At 34.6% G+C, this 14,096-nt stretch overlaps 1 protein-coding gene across 16 annotated transcripts in view; it reads left to right on the forward strand.

Moving 5' to 3' along the window:
* The window catches only part of LOC113227790 (pancreatic triacylglycerol lipase-like), a 51,938-nt gene that overhangs the window by 4,602 nt on the left and 33,240 nt on the right, over positions 1 to 14,096 (forward strand). For all 16 annotated transcript variants that reach the window (XM_026460792.1, XM_026460794.1, XM_026460793.1 and 13 more), the window contains exons 4-7: positions 5,942 to 6,102; positions 8,909 to 9,031; positions 11,923 to 12,067; positions 13,454 to 13,551. In XM_026460792.1, coding sequence (XP_026316577.1) covers positions 5,942 to 6,102; positions 8,909 to 9,031; positions 11,923 to 12,067; positions 13,454 to 13,551 — 527 coding nt within the window. The remainder of the gene's footprint in view (positions 1 to 5,941; positions 6,103 to 8,908; positions 9,032 to 11,922; positions 12,068 to 13,453; positions 13,552 to 14,096) is intronic.

Here is a 14,096-nt window from a genome sequence, read left to right on the forward strand (position 1 = left end):
GTCGGTTTGTTTGAAAAAACAAATATACGCGATTTAAATCCGGAAAAATAGTTTCATTTCTTATTTTAACAAATTTTAAATTTTCTGTTCATCGAAATAGTTTTTTGTTACAAGAAACGAAAGTAAACCTTATACCCCTGCAATATGGTCGCTTCGTTTTTGGAGAGCTGAATTAAGAACTCCGATTCGTCGTAGTTCAGCAATTAACCGGTAGATGGCATACATTGATTGAAATTTCAATAATATCAGAACGTCGTAATTTGCAATGACAGGTATTGCTGGTATTGTACTTTCAACGATATGCCAACAGCGTAAAGTTTAAATTATATTACCAACCCAGAATTTTTTATTTCTTTTTAAATTTGAAACTACGACCATCCACCACTACGACCACAGATCAATATCAAGATTTTGTAGTGTTTCAATTTAAGAATGTGTGAGTTTTGGTGACATCGGTTCCGATAGTAATCGAGGCACTTGCATTGTTGTTTTGTCCTCCGTTGTCCAAAACGACGAGATACATGGATGTTTCACAACTTATTTGCCCAATTTGAACCGTTTCAAATTCATTTCCTTATTATTAATAATTCACGAGTTTTCTCTGGAAGTTCCGTTTTTATTACAATTTTTAACCCTCGATGCAAAAAGAGGGGAGTTCTAAGCCATGATCGGAATTGAGGAAGTTAATTTAGCTAAACCGAAGAATACCGTGTATATTCCCTTCTACAAATACCGGGACTTCTCGGAACTGATTATACTTGAATATGCGTATTATTAATATACATTTTAAATACTTTTTTATACGTATTTAAATACTTTAGCCATATATAAAACATGTGAGAATCTCTATTTTTGGACTGTTTAGAAAATAAACAGGGAAATAAGAAATTTAATACGCATTGACGCATTACGAAATGGATATGTACATACTAAGAAAATGTTAATTTTTTTATATAAGTTTGAAGGCTACATATATTTTTTTATTTTATTTTCTAGTGCCAAGCTACACGCCTGTCTATAACAGTTGCTGTGCCACTCAGAGCTTTAAATCGCAAAGATCTGAGGGGCACTGCCACTGCAACCGTCACTCGGAGACATAAGTTGACAAGTCCCATGTGCCTGTAATTTCACCAGCACCCTTACCCTTCAAAACCGGAATGCAGTAATGTTCACACTACTGCTTGGCGGCAGAATTAGGCAAGGTGGCAGTACTTCCGTGGACAAACCACTACCACTACTAATGATCTATGATAGACAGCTATCTGTATGTGTATCTGTAGTTCCCAAAAGGACGCACTGTGGCTCTACCATGAGATTACTGTAACATTTCTCACTAACGACAACGTAAAATATTTGTGGACAAAATGTTAAAACAAAAAAGTGTATACTCGTGGTAGAGACACTGGTATACCAAACGTCATTACAATGGGTCCTTTTTGAAATTTGAATTTTTAAAATCGGTTAATTGTTTTTTGCTTCAATCCTAATAATATTTTTGTATTTAAGAATAAAAACACAATGTGGCTCTAATTATATATGTTCTGTTGTTGTTAAGAATTGAAAATTTAAAAAAAAAACATCGTACTTTGCTCATCAAAAGAGTCTCCATAAACGCGTCATTGTGTTCCGGACAAAAATAACGTCACTATATTTGTGAAATTATTAAAATTCAAATCATTTTATTTAATAATATCACCACATTTACGTTACATAGCAAGAAGAAAGGCGTGATCGCAATAAAACTACCCATATAAAACATCAAACACGACGCTATTTAAATGCTGTACTGCCTCCTGATTGGTTAAAATATAAGAGGTACTTGGCCAATCACTTATATTCTATCTGTTTGTTTTTTTTATTTTGTAGGTTTTGTTTGACTTTTGTTCGAGCGAGTTGTCGTGGATTATTGAACAAACAATCTTCGAATATTTGGTTGTGTTTTATTATTTTAATTTACTAGTAGAAAAACATTGTATGCAATGTCAAAGTCAAAGTCAATACATAATTAGGTCTTAAAGTCTCGTACATACCTATTACTTAGGCCAATTGGCAAATGCAACGATTGCATAAAATACTATTCCAGTTCTCCGTTAAAGTTTCACATAGATTAATAATTTAACTCGTATCAATGATTTCAAAATTAATACATTTTTCATCTAATGCTGCCATGTTGTAGGTACAGTCGGTGCCCTAAAATATCAGCCCCTTCATCAACCACTCTGAGTAAATAAGTGTAAATAAAGGTCTCAAACAAGCTTAACCTTTAACCTATGAGCCGTAAAACTATTTTGGTATGACTTATTTATTACAGCACAGGCCAACTTACATTAAATTGTCAAATTTAATATTTCAATCCTGTCCTTTAATTTAGCAACCATGGCAAAGGCTTACACGAATGCCATCCATATGCCACCTTGATAATCATTACGAAACAACCTTCAGAAACGAATTATCAATAAATTGAACGACATTTATAACCCGACATACGTAATTTACGTATGATTCACAAAATCCGTTTCCTGCTAAAGTCGGAATAACAACACGACCTTTTCATTCAGATTAATTTGATTGTCAAGGGATTTTCTGCTATTATGGGTTTGTTTTTTGTATATAGTTTTATTATATCAGGATGTTATTCACAATACTTTGTTAATGAATAAAGGAACGTCACTCTCAAAGTAATTTTAAAAACAAACTCAATAGCAAAACAGAACCGAGCGGGCTTCAAACAAAAAACATATTGAAATGGAACCTAATTAAAATAGTATTAAATGCAATCGTTGCATAATGAGGGGTTTTCGAGTCGTGTACCGCGTTTAGGCCACGAAGCTTTACCGAGTGGTCTAAGCAGTAGGTGGGTAGTTCTCATGAAATTCCGAGAATCTATCGATTTATGTGTATTTCGATGAAGTATTTATTTTTTGTACATTTCGTAGTACTTATGTAAATATTTTTTGATGATATAATGGTCCCCAAAATATGGCTTTTAAGAAAAAAAAAAATAGGACAGTGAGAACGGTTGAGGTTGAGGGAATGACGGTGAGGGAATGACGAAATCAATATAAACCAAGAAAAAATAGCGATATAAACTTACTTTTAGACTTAATATTTTGTGTAAGCTTACTGGTACCAATAACTCGTCTGAGTATATAATTAATAAATAAAAATAATGCTTAACTTCTTTTTATATGATGTGAGGGGATGACTGTCTGTCAACAACTGTAACTTGTAGAATTTTTAATTAAATCGTTTGGTAGTAGAAACTTTTTACACACTCAAGTTGAATTTCGTCATTTTGAAACGTTTATAGTGCTGCTAAGTTTCAAAAAGTTGTAAATGCACTTACCAAAGATTAAAAATGCGTTCACAAATCGAGTGAAGGTGAAAGAGGGAATGATTTGTTTTAGTTGGGACATAAATAATATATATTTTTTAAATTTATTTACCGTGTTTTTACCACAGGATTTCTTTAATTTAATTTTGATTTATTATTCAATAAAATAATTTGAATAATTATGAATACAATGATCGTACACTTAGAAAACATTCCTTCGATAATAAGAAAGAAAGCATTTCCGAGCTAGTGAGGTGAAAAATCATTTATTCCATAAGTAAAATATTTTCACATGAAAACATCATTTTCTAAGCTACTGCTCATTCGCTGTGCTGACTATCCTGAGAAGAAATTCTAGAAATAGCCCTTTTCAAATAAACTTAAATACCGCGGAATTAAATTTGTGTGAAATGTAGAGCCATGTCGTCTTTCCACACTTCTTTCATTTTATTTAATTTAAATTATTTTGATTGATAAACAGATTAAATTTGTATTGAATTGATATTCAGTTATTTTTTTGTGAAATGACTCCAGTAGTTTGTTATAATTATTAATACAAAGATCGAACACTCAGAAAAAGTTCCTTCGATCCGGCCGAATTCGAACCGACGTCTTTCAGTGCTTTAAATCTTAAAAGTCTGAATGGCACTGCCACTGCTCTCGTCACCTTGAGGCATAAAGTCGACAAGCTTTTAAATAACAATAATAATAAATAAATAAAAGACTTTATTCTTCGAATTCAACGAGACATAAAAACTTAAAACAGTGGCTTAAAATCTAAATCAGTGTTGAAGAATAGGTAACAGCCTCAGCAATTTGCTGGTTTTCAGGCTTCACCTTGTATATAATGTAAAGTACAAGTCAAATACATTTGGCGCTATAGACACAGCAGTATACAGTTTCTAATTAAGTATATAATTAAGAAATCACCTCACTCACCGCAATTATACACTATTATATATATATACTACAGAGATTTCAGTTAAAATTCCTATACCAAAACCACAAATGATACACGCACCGACCATAAAGCAAAAAGTGTAAAAAGCATTTTATTACATATATTAGAATAGAACATTTTAGTTTCAATAGCACCCGTAGCCTTCAAAACCGGAACAGTATTGTTCACATTACTGCTTGGCAGAAATATCTATTTTCTTCTTCCTGCTCTTATCCCACGCTAGGTGGAGTCGGCACAACAAGTATTTTTCTTCCACTCTCCCCTACCAGTCATCATTTCCATACACATATCTTTTTTTATCCATGTCAACTTTCACACAATCCATCCATCTTTTCTTTGGCCTTCCTCTCCCCTTATATCCCTCCACATTCATACCCAACACTCTTCTCGTCGCATGATATTTCCATACCATAGAAATATTCTTTATTTCCTTTTGACATAAAAGTCAAATTATAATGAGGCAAAACTAATATCGTCTCGGATCCAATGAGCTACACCACCACTAAATCAATCACGACCGCGACATTTGACGCAAGCACATTAATTGATTTTGCCAATAAATAATCGAAATAGGTACCCGATGTATATACTTACATACCATTGCAAATAATGGTTCTCGTTTAAAGAGGCAATTTATTCATAATTTTCTTAATTAAAAGCTAGGCTTTTGTCGGCGGAATATTTTTTCAGTACCCTAAATTTGATTTCTTGATACAGCACTACATTATCTTTTCCCTTATCAAATATAAATATCTAATATACATATAATCTCGGTCTTCTTCTACATTTTTTTCCTTTGATCTTCCCTTCTATGATATATGTAGATAAAAAAGTATGAAACGCTGCATTCTTGTGCCATCGATTCCTAATGCGTGTGAAAAAGAAATAGAAGATGTGGCATATTTTTATAAAAACTACAATTCATTTTTTGTCTCTATGTGTATTTAGGGACTTTGATTTATTATCGAACATGTCAGCCCCATTACAAAAACAATGCACCAAGAAAACACATAATGGAATCCAAACAAATACTACCTACCCAGACATGCATACCATACTTTCCGCTGTACTACTTATTCGTTCAGACAAAACGGATTGGTCCCACATTACAATTAAATGTATAAAACCAATCTGCGCAACTAACCGCGGCCTTTATAGGTTACATCCGAACACACTCCGTGAGCAAATGATGTAACCTCTACGATGAAAGATATGAAAATACAACATATATTTTTATTAATTTTTAATTAGGTAGGTAACGACCACTATAATTATTATATATTTTCGTAGCAGTAGAGCTCCTTGTGAAAGAGTTCATCCAGGGAAGTACTGCCACCTTATCTATTTCGGTCGCGAAGCAATAATGTCAGAATTACTGTGTTTCGGTTTTGAAGGGTAAGGGTGCTGGTGAAATTACAGGCACATGGGACTTGTCAACTTATGTCTCAGGGTGACAGCTGGCAGCGGCAGTACCCCTCAGATCTTTGCGACTTAAAGAGCTGAGTGGCACTTGGGTATAATATGTGGTTAAATCTATGTGTGTCGAAGGCGCCCGCGATACAGGGCGGCCCTAGTGCGCAGATATGAGTATGTGCAAGAAAAAAAAAGAAAAAGATACTAATTTTGTACCGTTCTGTCTCAAACAGTGACTTCAGCATAACGTACAAATTGAACCGTGCTGCGCAGCTGATACCGCAGTCTCAGGGCTACAACCCTCATCAGAAGCTGTACATCTACATACACGGCTTCACAGATGACCCTAGCAAGAATAGCTTTACCAACATCAGTACGGCCCTGTTTAGTCAAGGTAAAGACTTTAAGAGTTAATAATTTATTTTGACCTAATACTAACTATAGTAAACTAATTTATTTATTTATTTAAAGAAACATACAGCTTACATATTACATAAATGTTTTGTTTACCTATTAAATATTAAATTTAGCCAAATTTTGTTTCCAATGATAGATAATTCACAAAGTGAAGGCCGAAAGCACTTAATCTACTACACAATGACAAAATTCTGTAAACAATGGCCTAACCAAATGACAAAGCTCTAAACAAGTTTTAAAAAATTGAGACAATTATTGCAGAAAAGAAATAATTACTTAATTTATTAACCAAAATCTACTTTTTTAACATTTGACAAAAACAATTTAGTTTACAGGTAAATATATCGATGTGGTGGCAAGGATCATTATAAGATTTACATGTGTATATCAATCATGTGTAAGCAGTGTATACATCCTCAATTTTACTATAAAAATAATTATTATTTTTTTCAAAAGTGATTGATACAACATTTTCACTGTTATGTGGGAATCAACCAGAGCCATTTGGGGTTGTATCGACTCTATAACCAAATTTAATAAAACTTGGCAAATAGATGTAATTCCACGAAATTTTGACGTCGATTTGTTTTTATAAAAAAGTTATATTATTAAACGTTATAGATCTTATTTTATGGATCTTACGTTATAGAACGTATTGATATTTTTAATGACACATATACCCGATTGAAACGAAAAATTATTGAATTTCAGTGATTTTTTTGTATTGCAATCATTTGCAATGATAAAAGTGTCACTGTTGTGTTTTTTCCAAATTCACATTTTTTTTTTAATTTTAATTTGTACATGGCAATTCACGTGCTATGTTGAGAGGATTGTAGTTTGCTTTTATTGTTTGTTTCTGTTCCTTACTTGTTAGTCTGATATCATAATTAATAATACTGCGTTTCCCTGTTACTGGGATATGTACATTAAGATAGATACTAAATTTTGTATTGTATTGAACATTGTATATGTTCTGTTGGGATACCAAATAAATAAATCAAAAAGTTGTTTTCTGAGAAGTGTAATAAATCACGGTCACAGACTCTTTTGTACATTTTATATTTTATTTTCTGGTTGTCATGATGACAGTGATTTGTTGATTATAAGTATTGCGTCAAGTGGAGAAGGATTTTTAAAATCGGTTCACAATTGACGGAGATATCCGAAAATATATATAAAACATACATACAGTATGTCGGTTAAAAACAAACAAAATGAGAATAGTCAATAATGTAATTGCTTGGCTCTAGTGGCAATGATTCACCCACAACAAGTAGTAGAACTCTGGACTAGTCCGACTACGTAATGTGTGTGGGAAAATGTATAACTCATTACCTCTATTGTCCTATAGCGATGTTTTTTTTTTAATTTTTTGTCCTATTATTTAAACAATATTACATATCGTAGGTACATAAAGACATGGGCCACCTTTTTACCTTTTTTGTATTATTATTATGTATTTATCCGTGTGCATTTTTTTTTTTGTACAACAAGTGCATAAAACGCGTCATTTTACCCGAGACGAGTATTCCTGGATACTTAAGTCGAGGGTAAAATGGATTTTATGAACGAGTTATACACTGCTTTTCACTTCGATTGCGAGGAAATTAAACAGCAATATTACAAATAAATAATTATTTAATTAAAATTGAATGTCAATTCTACACGTGACTCAGGTCGGACTACATGATGCTCAGTTATATTTTACAAGCTTTTATTTTTTATTTCTTATAACTTATTAGAATTACTATTGCCTACTTTTTAATTTTGTAATATAACACGGATTAAAAAAATTAAAGTTAAACTTTATTTTATAAAGTTGTAGTGTGCGTGGCTGTTGGCGCAGGCATCATTGCCTCGGTCTTTAACGACCTTTATTTTATGCACTAGAACATAAAATCCTATTTTATGCAGCCTACACACAGCATAAATACGAACTTTAAGAGCATGAGAAGTGAAAAGAATATTTTTTATGCTCTAGTGTATATAAAAAAATCACATTAAATATGTCTAATTGTTGTAATTTTCAATTCAATTTTAATTAAATAATCGTTTATTTGTAATATTGCTGTTTAATTTCCTCGCAATCGAAGTGAAAAGCAGAGTGTATAACTCGTTCATAAAACCCATTTTACCCTCGCCTACAGCTCGGGTCGATGTACTCGTCTCGTGTAAAATGACGCGTATTATGCACTTGTTGTACAATCCATTATTGTATTGTATTATTACAAAGATCGAACAACAACAACAACAACAAAGGATTATTATTATTATTACTACGCGCCGGTTTTGAAGGATAAGGGTGCTGACGAAATTACAGACACATGGGACTTGTCAACTTATGTCTCAGGGTGACGGGCGCAGTGGCAGTGCCCGTAAGATCTTTGCGATTTAAAGTTCTGAGCTGCACTGCAACTGTTATGGACAGGCGTGTCGCTTACCAGCAGGTGCACGGCTTGTACGTCCCGTCACTTGGCATTATTCTTCTTCTTCTTATCGCGTCGATATTTCTTTTATTTTAGAACTATATTGACCCTCAATAGTATGTTGCTCACGGGCCTCCGCAGGTCCCAACCTGGTGGTAGTTGCTCTTGAGGTACGATGAAACCAGGTGGTGGGGGATTTTTCCGTTTCCACAATCCACACCTACACACTTGGTATTATAAAAAAACCAGATTAAAGGAATTTTTCTTTATGTTATTTGATCTTTGTAACAATAATAATAATAATAAAATATTCTTCATTCCTAAGTAACAAATGGTCATATGGTTTTTCTAAAGGATTATGCAACGTATTGGCTCTGGATGGAAGCTCGCTGATTCACTGGCTCTACCTCAGGTCAACCACATACGTACGCTTGATGGGAGAGAAGCTTGGGGAGGTCCTGGCCTCTATGACTCAAAGTAAGTGTTCCTAGATATTATTAGAATCTTTGTCCTGCAGAAACCTGTGGTTAAGGCAATATACAACGTGGACCCCAGAGTGTGTTCATCAGATAAGTTTAAAACAACTATAACATTCTTACACTTTCTTTACGTTTAGAAGAATAGCGTTTTTTATGAAAAAAATGGTGACAGACTTAAATCAAACGACATTACATTACGACAAATCGCGTAGTTGAATGTGTCATTGTCTTTTTTTTTCACCGAAAGAAAAAGTTAGGTGCGCCACAGTCTATCGTCAAAATTTCAAAAACCTTTTCCACACTAGCGTGCAAAAAACGCTTTTGCGCAGATTTGTAATAAGAAAGGAAGCCTTTCCGAGCTAGTGAGGTGAAAATGTATTTTTTTTATATCGCTGTCGTGGCGAAAAAGATATTAAACTTGTGAATAAGTAATAAAACATCTTATTACATTAGACAAGCATATAAACAAGTTTATGTACCGATGTATGACCGGACAGTCGGTTGATTTAAGTAATGGCATCAAGCCAGACCGGTTCTCTTGACCATGACTAAGGCCTGGATAGTTCCATATATAGAGTAGAATTTGTTTCCGGTTAGATTAATTGTAAGAACATTGTTATATCTTAATGTAAAACAGTGTTTTTGTTTTCCAACATATACAAGGAGTTAAAATAAGCACGTGTGCGTGTAAGAACAGGTCACTTTACACTTTAGTAGCAGTAGATTACAGGTTAATTTTAATCAAATGTGGCGAATAGTAATTCCAAAAGATTATGAAAGAATTTGCATAGAAAAGTACTCCCACAATTGATGGTGGTGACGATGATATATTAATGTACAACAAAGTTTACATGACATTAACAAAATACTTATTTAGATTTATTTATTTATTACAAATAGATAGATAGATGGTCTTGCACGGATGAGAAGGATTTTGATACAAGAAGTTATATTAAAATATTTGTTGCGTATTCTTTTGTGAACGATAAAATGTGTGTTGTAATAATAATATCTCATTACTGGCCGCCTTTCTCATTTATGTTTATGAGAAAATCATTCGTGTTACTGCAATCTCATCCGTGTGGCCTAAAATATCGTTTTTTGTTATATTTCACTTAAATATTTCTGTGATTTTATAATTATTGACATTGCTTGAACTTATTTGTACGTTTAAGACCCTAAAACTATCGAAAAGTGCCACTGAAATTCACCCGTTTGTAACTTGCCACCAGACGCACGACTTGTTTTTTTGTTCGTCCCATCATTTGATATCATTAAATAAACAAACTCAATGAACAACTTGATTACCTTGATTAGATTGAGACATCAACGCCAAACAATAAGAAAATTCTTCAAGCATCTATGTATAATAAGTTCTCCGTGGAATCCGTTGCCACAGATTCAATTGCTATATGAGGTTCACTAGGTTACCAAGGCTCAAAGAAGCCATGCAGACAAAAAAAAAATCTATGTACAACCTATGTAATGTGGACTGTCCCACGTATGGAAAATAAAATTATGGTTTTCGGTCTGCCTAAGTAAGTTCCACTGACGAGAGTTTAGGTAGGTTCACGAGTACCCTCATTAACGTCTCATGCACCCCTTAATTTGTATCATTGACATGGACCCCGGGAATCTATAATGTTAGTGAAATTATTTTAAACATTTTAATTAGAAGATATTCTTTGGATGCAACATGATTGCAGCCCCCTTTTCCACTCTTAAAGTTCTATCTTATAAAAATAAAAATCGTTTATTTCTCCTTCCACAAACATTACTTAAAAAGAGATATTAAATCTAAGGTGACAATTTCAAAACAAATTACATTTGTGGAAAGCTGGAGCCTAAACTAAAACTATGATTTGTATTTTAGGTTTCCAGGCCTCCCAACTCAGAGTCAGTTAATTACATTTATTGTTCGGTAATATGTAGAACTTGTAGAGAAGAAGATACGCATGAGTGTATGCGTGTGTGTTTGAGTGTGTGAGTGTGTGTGTGTGTATGTGTTTATGTTCACTTTAATTTGTGATTTCAATTAATTTCTCTGTGTTGTCATAGCTTAGTATTAGTAAATATGTGTTGATTTTATTTTTTAATTCATATTTAGATAAATTTAATATATGTAGTTTTTTATTTAATAAATTGTATACTCTGCCAGTTCGAAAACGCAAAAATCTTTGAACAAATGTTGTTCTGACTGGAACTGAAATACAGACGGAGTAGTGTCTTCTCTTTTGGTTCACACTATCGTGGTTTTGTGGAGGTGTTTGAGAGTGCTGATGAAGAGTGACGGGAGAAATGTAAAGTTGTCTAACTGTTAATAGCTTCGACTCTTTGTACAGACGTTCGGTTGGGAATAATTTGGGTTTAAAAAAGCAGATTTTCAACAACAGCCTTTGAGCTCTTTCCAATTTCAGTAATACAGTTTTTTTTTGTCAGTTTTATGGTTGCATGGAAGAAATTACTGCTTAGTAATGAGGCCGCCTGTTACACATTAGCTCATTCTGTAATACTTATATTGCTGTCTGTGTTGTTATTGTATTTTTTATAAAGTGGCATAATTGTACAGTTGATGCCCTAAAATATCTGACCCGATAACCGACCATTTGTTTCTAAGTAGACAAGTGTGAAGAAAAGTATTAAACAAACTCAACTTGTGAACCGTAAAATTCATTTTGGTATGACTTCCTTACTATGTCACTAGATATTGTCATTTTAAGAAACTTTTTAAGCCAATTTCATATTTAACATATTACTTACTAGAATACAGAATACAAATTTCAACTACATATCTGTAGAATGCGTAAGACAGCTCTTAGAACCAAAAGGTCAACTAAGGTATCGTGGTATCTTTGAGCATCGACTGTACTTCTGTCATTGCGTGTGCAGGTGGCGTGGATCCTACGCAGATCCACGTGATCGGACATAGTTTGGGATCGCACATCGCTGGTTTCACCGGAAAGCAGTTCACCAAGCTGACAGGCATGCGAGTTGGACGCATCTCCGGGCTCGACCCAGCCGGACCATGCTTCAGGTATGATTAGGAAATGGATTCTAGAGCTTACATACACAGCTTACAATGGTATTTTATGCCATCTTTGCATAATGAGGGTTCTTAATGTCGACTACCGTGTTTAGGCCACAGTAAACAACACGTGCAGGAGTAAACGACTTGTTATGCGAACGGACACTCTTTGCTCTGTATGGCTAGCACGAACGGGACGCGACTTGCGTGAGAGCGACATACAGCGCGAGATCTCTATGCAAGGATAGCGGCATGTCGCTCTCGCTCAAGACGCGCCCTGACGTGCTAGCCCTACAGGCATGACACGAGTATGCACCCGTGCAGTTATCAGTGCAAGTGATATAATTGGCTCCATATATTGTTTGCGAAGCCATTGCATCTCCAGACGTTAGCACTAACGACACAGGTGTTCTTTTAGAACGTTGTTTACAAGATAGTCGGCTGACGGCACGCGGGCAGACTTGTGGGGATGTCGCCTTATAAATAGGGCTTCTGTCTGCTAGGAGGGACATTCGAGTCGCTGGGCACAAGACAACTCCACAATACTGTCGTTTACTCTGTACCAAATGCCTGGTTGTTTGATTATTGTACCTCTCTACAATAAACGAAGAACATACTTTTGGTGCTACGTTTTGTTTTCGATCTATTCTAAAACGTAGTGAGTACCCACCATGGATAGTATTTCTAAGGAACCACCTGGGCGTTCAGACCACCCTGATTGGAACCATTCCTTCCTCTCACTTTCCGACGCATACTTTTTCTACGAGTCAATGAAAATAATGAAACACAACCAATGTTTAAACGCTACAAAACAAAAAGCAAAGAGATGGAATAGAAGTGTCCTTGATTGCCCAAGTACCGCTTATATTTTAATCAATCAGGAGGCAAGGAATCTGTGCAACTCAGGTCGAGTCATATTTTATATTGTTTATAAATAGTTATTTTTATCAAATTATTACGCCTTTGTATCTGTCTATCATACAACATTTTGAAATATTATTTGGAAAAATAATTTTGATTTTAATAATTTCACAAATAATAGTAAGATTATTCTGTTCAGGAATGCAGTGACGCGTTTAAGGAGACTCTTTTTGCTTAATGTTTAAAAATTTGAAATTTACTTAAGTTTTTCGATAAAAGAAAACGTGATGAAACCTACACGTCCGAAAAGAGCACAACCCTTGGGAAATCTGTGAAGTCCCCAACCCGCATTGAACCAGAACGTGGCGGACCCGTGCCAAGCAGTGGAGCGTATAAAACGGGTTAATGGTGATAATAATGTTTACAACCTTGTAGGTACTTGTTCGGTTTCACAAATTTTACTGGTCCAGGTTTTTGGCAAGTTTTTGGTGAGGGTTTTGGTTTTATTTTTCATAACTGACGTATTATTTGCAGCCACGTGGATGATGATTTGCGGTTAAAAGAGACCGATGCTGACTACGTTGACGTGATCCACACGGACGCAGGTGTTTTCGGCCTTAAGGACCCTGTTGGTGAGTGACAGCTGAATGGTATAATTTCAGAAATCGCAATCTCGATTTAATAAGGCGACATCTGTTAAACGACAGTTTTACATTTAGTATCAGTAGAGCTTCTTGTGAAAGAGTTCGTCCAGGGTAGCACTGCCACCTTACCTATCTCTACCGCCAGACAGTAATGTGAAAATTTCTGTGTTCCGGCCTTGAAGGGTGCTGGTGAAATTACACGCAGATGGAACTTATCAACTTATGACTGTTATGTGTGACAGGCGCAGTGGCAGTACCCCTCAGATATTTGTAATTTAAAGCTCTGAGTGGCATTGTTATGGACAGGCGTATTTTAAGAAATTAGTCGCTAACTTTTCTATGCTTGTTACGAGAGTTATATCACATTACATTAATGATGAAAGCTGTTTTGACGGTATGACTTAAGTGGCTTTAATTTATTTATTTTGAACACCAACAGATTACATATAAACAAAAAGATAAAAAAAACAACATGTGGTGAGGCCTTAGGGTCGTATTCCAGAACTCTACTCAATGCTCAAGTCCTGACCTGA

The sequence above is a fragment of the Hyposmocoma kahamanoa genome, unplaced genomic scaffold (genome assembly GCF_003589595.1).
Source record: "Hyposmocoma kahamanoa isolate Upper Pololo Valley unplaced genomic scaffold, ASM358959v1 215, whole genome shotgun sequence".
Lineage (NCBI taxonomy): Eukaryota > Metazoa > Arthropoda > Insecta > Lepidoptera > Cosmopterigidae > Hyposmocoma > Hyposmocoma kahamanoa.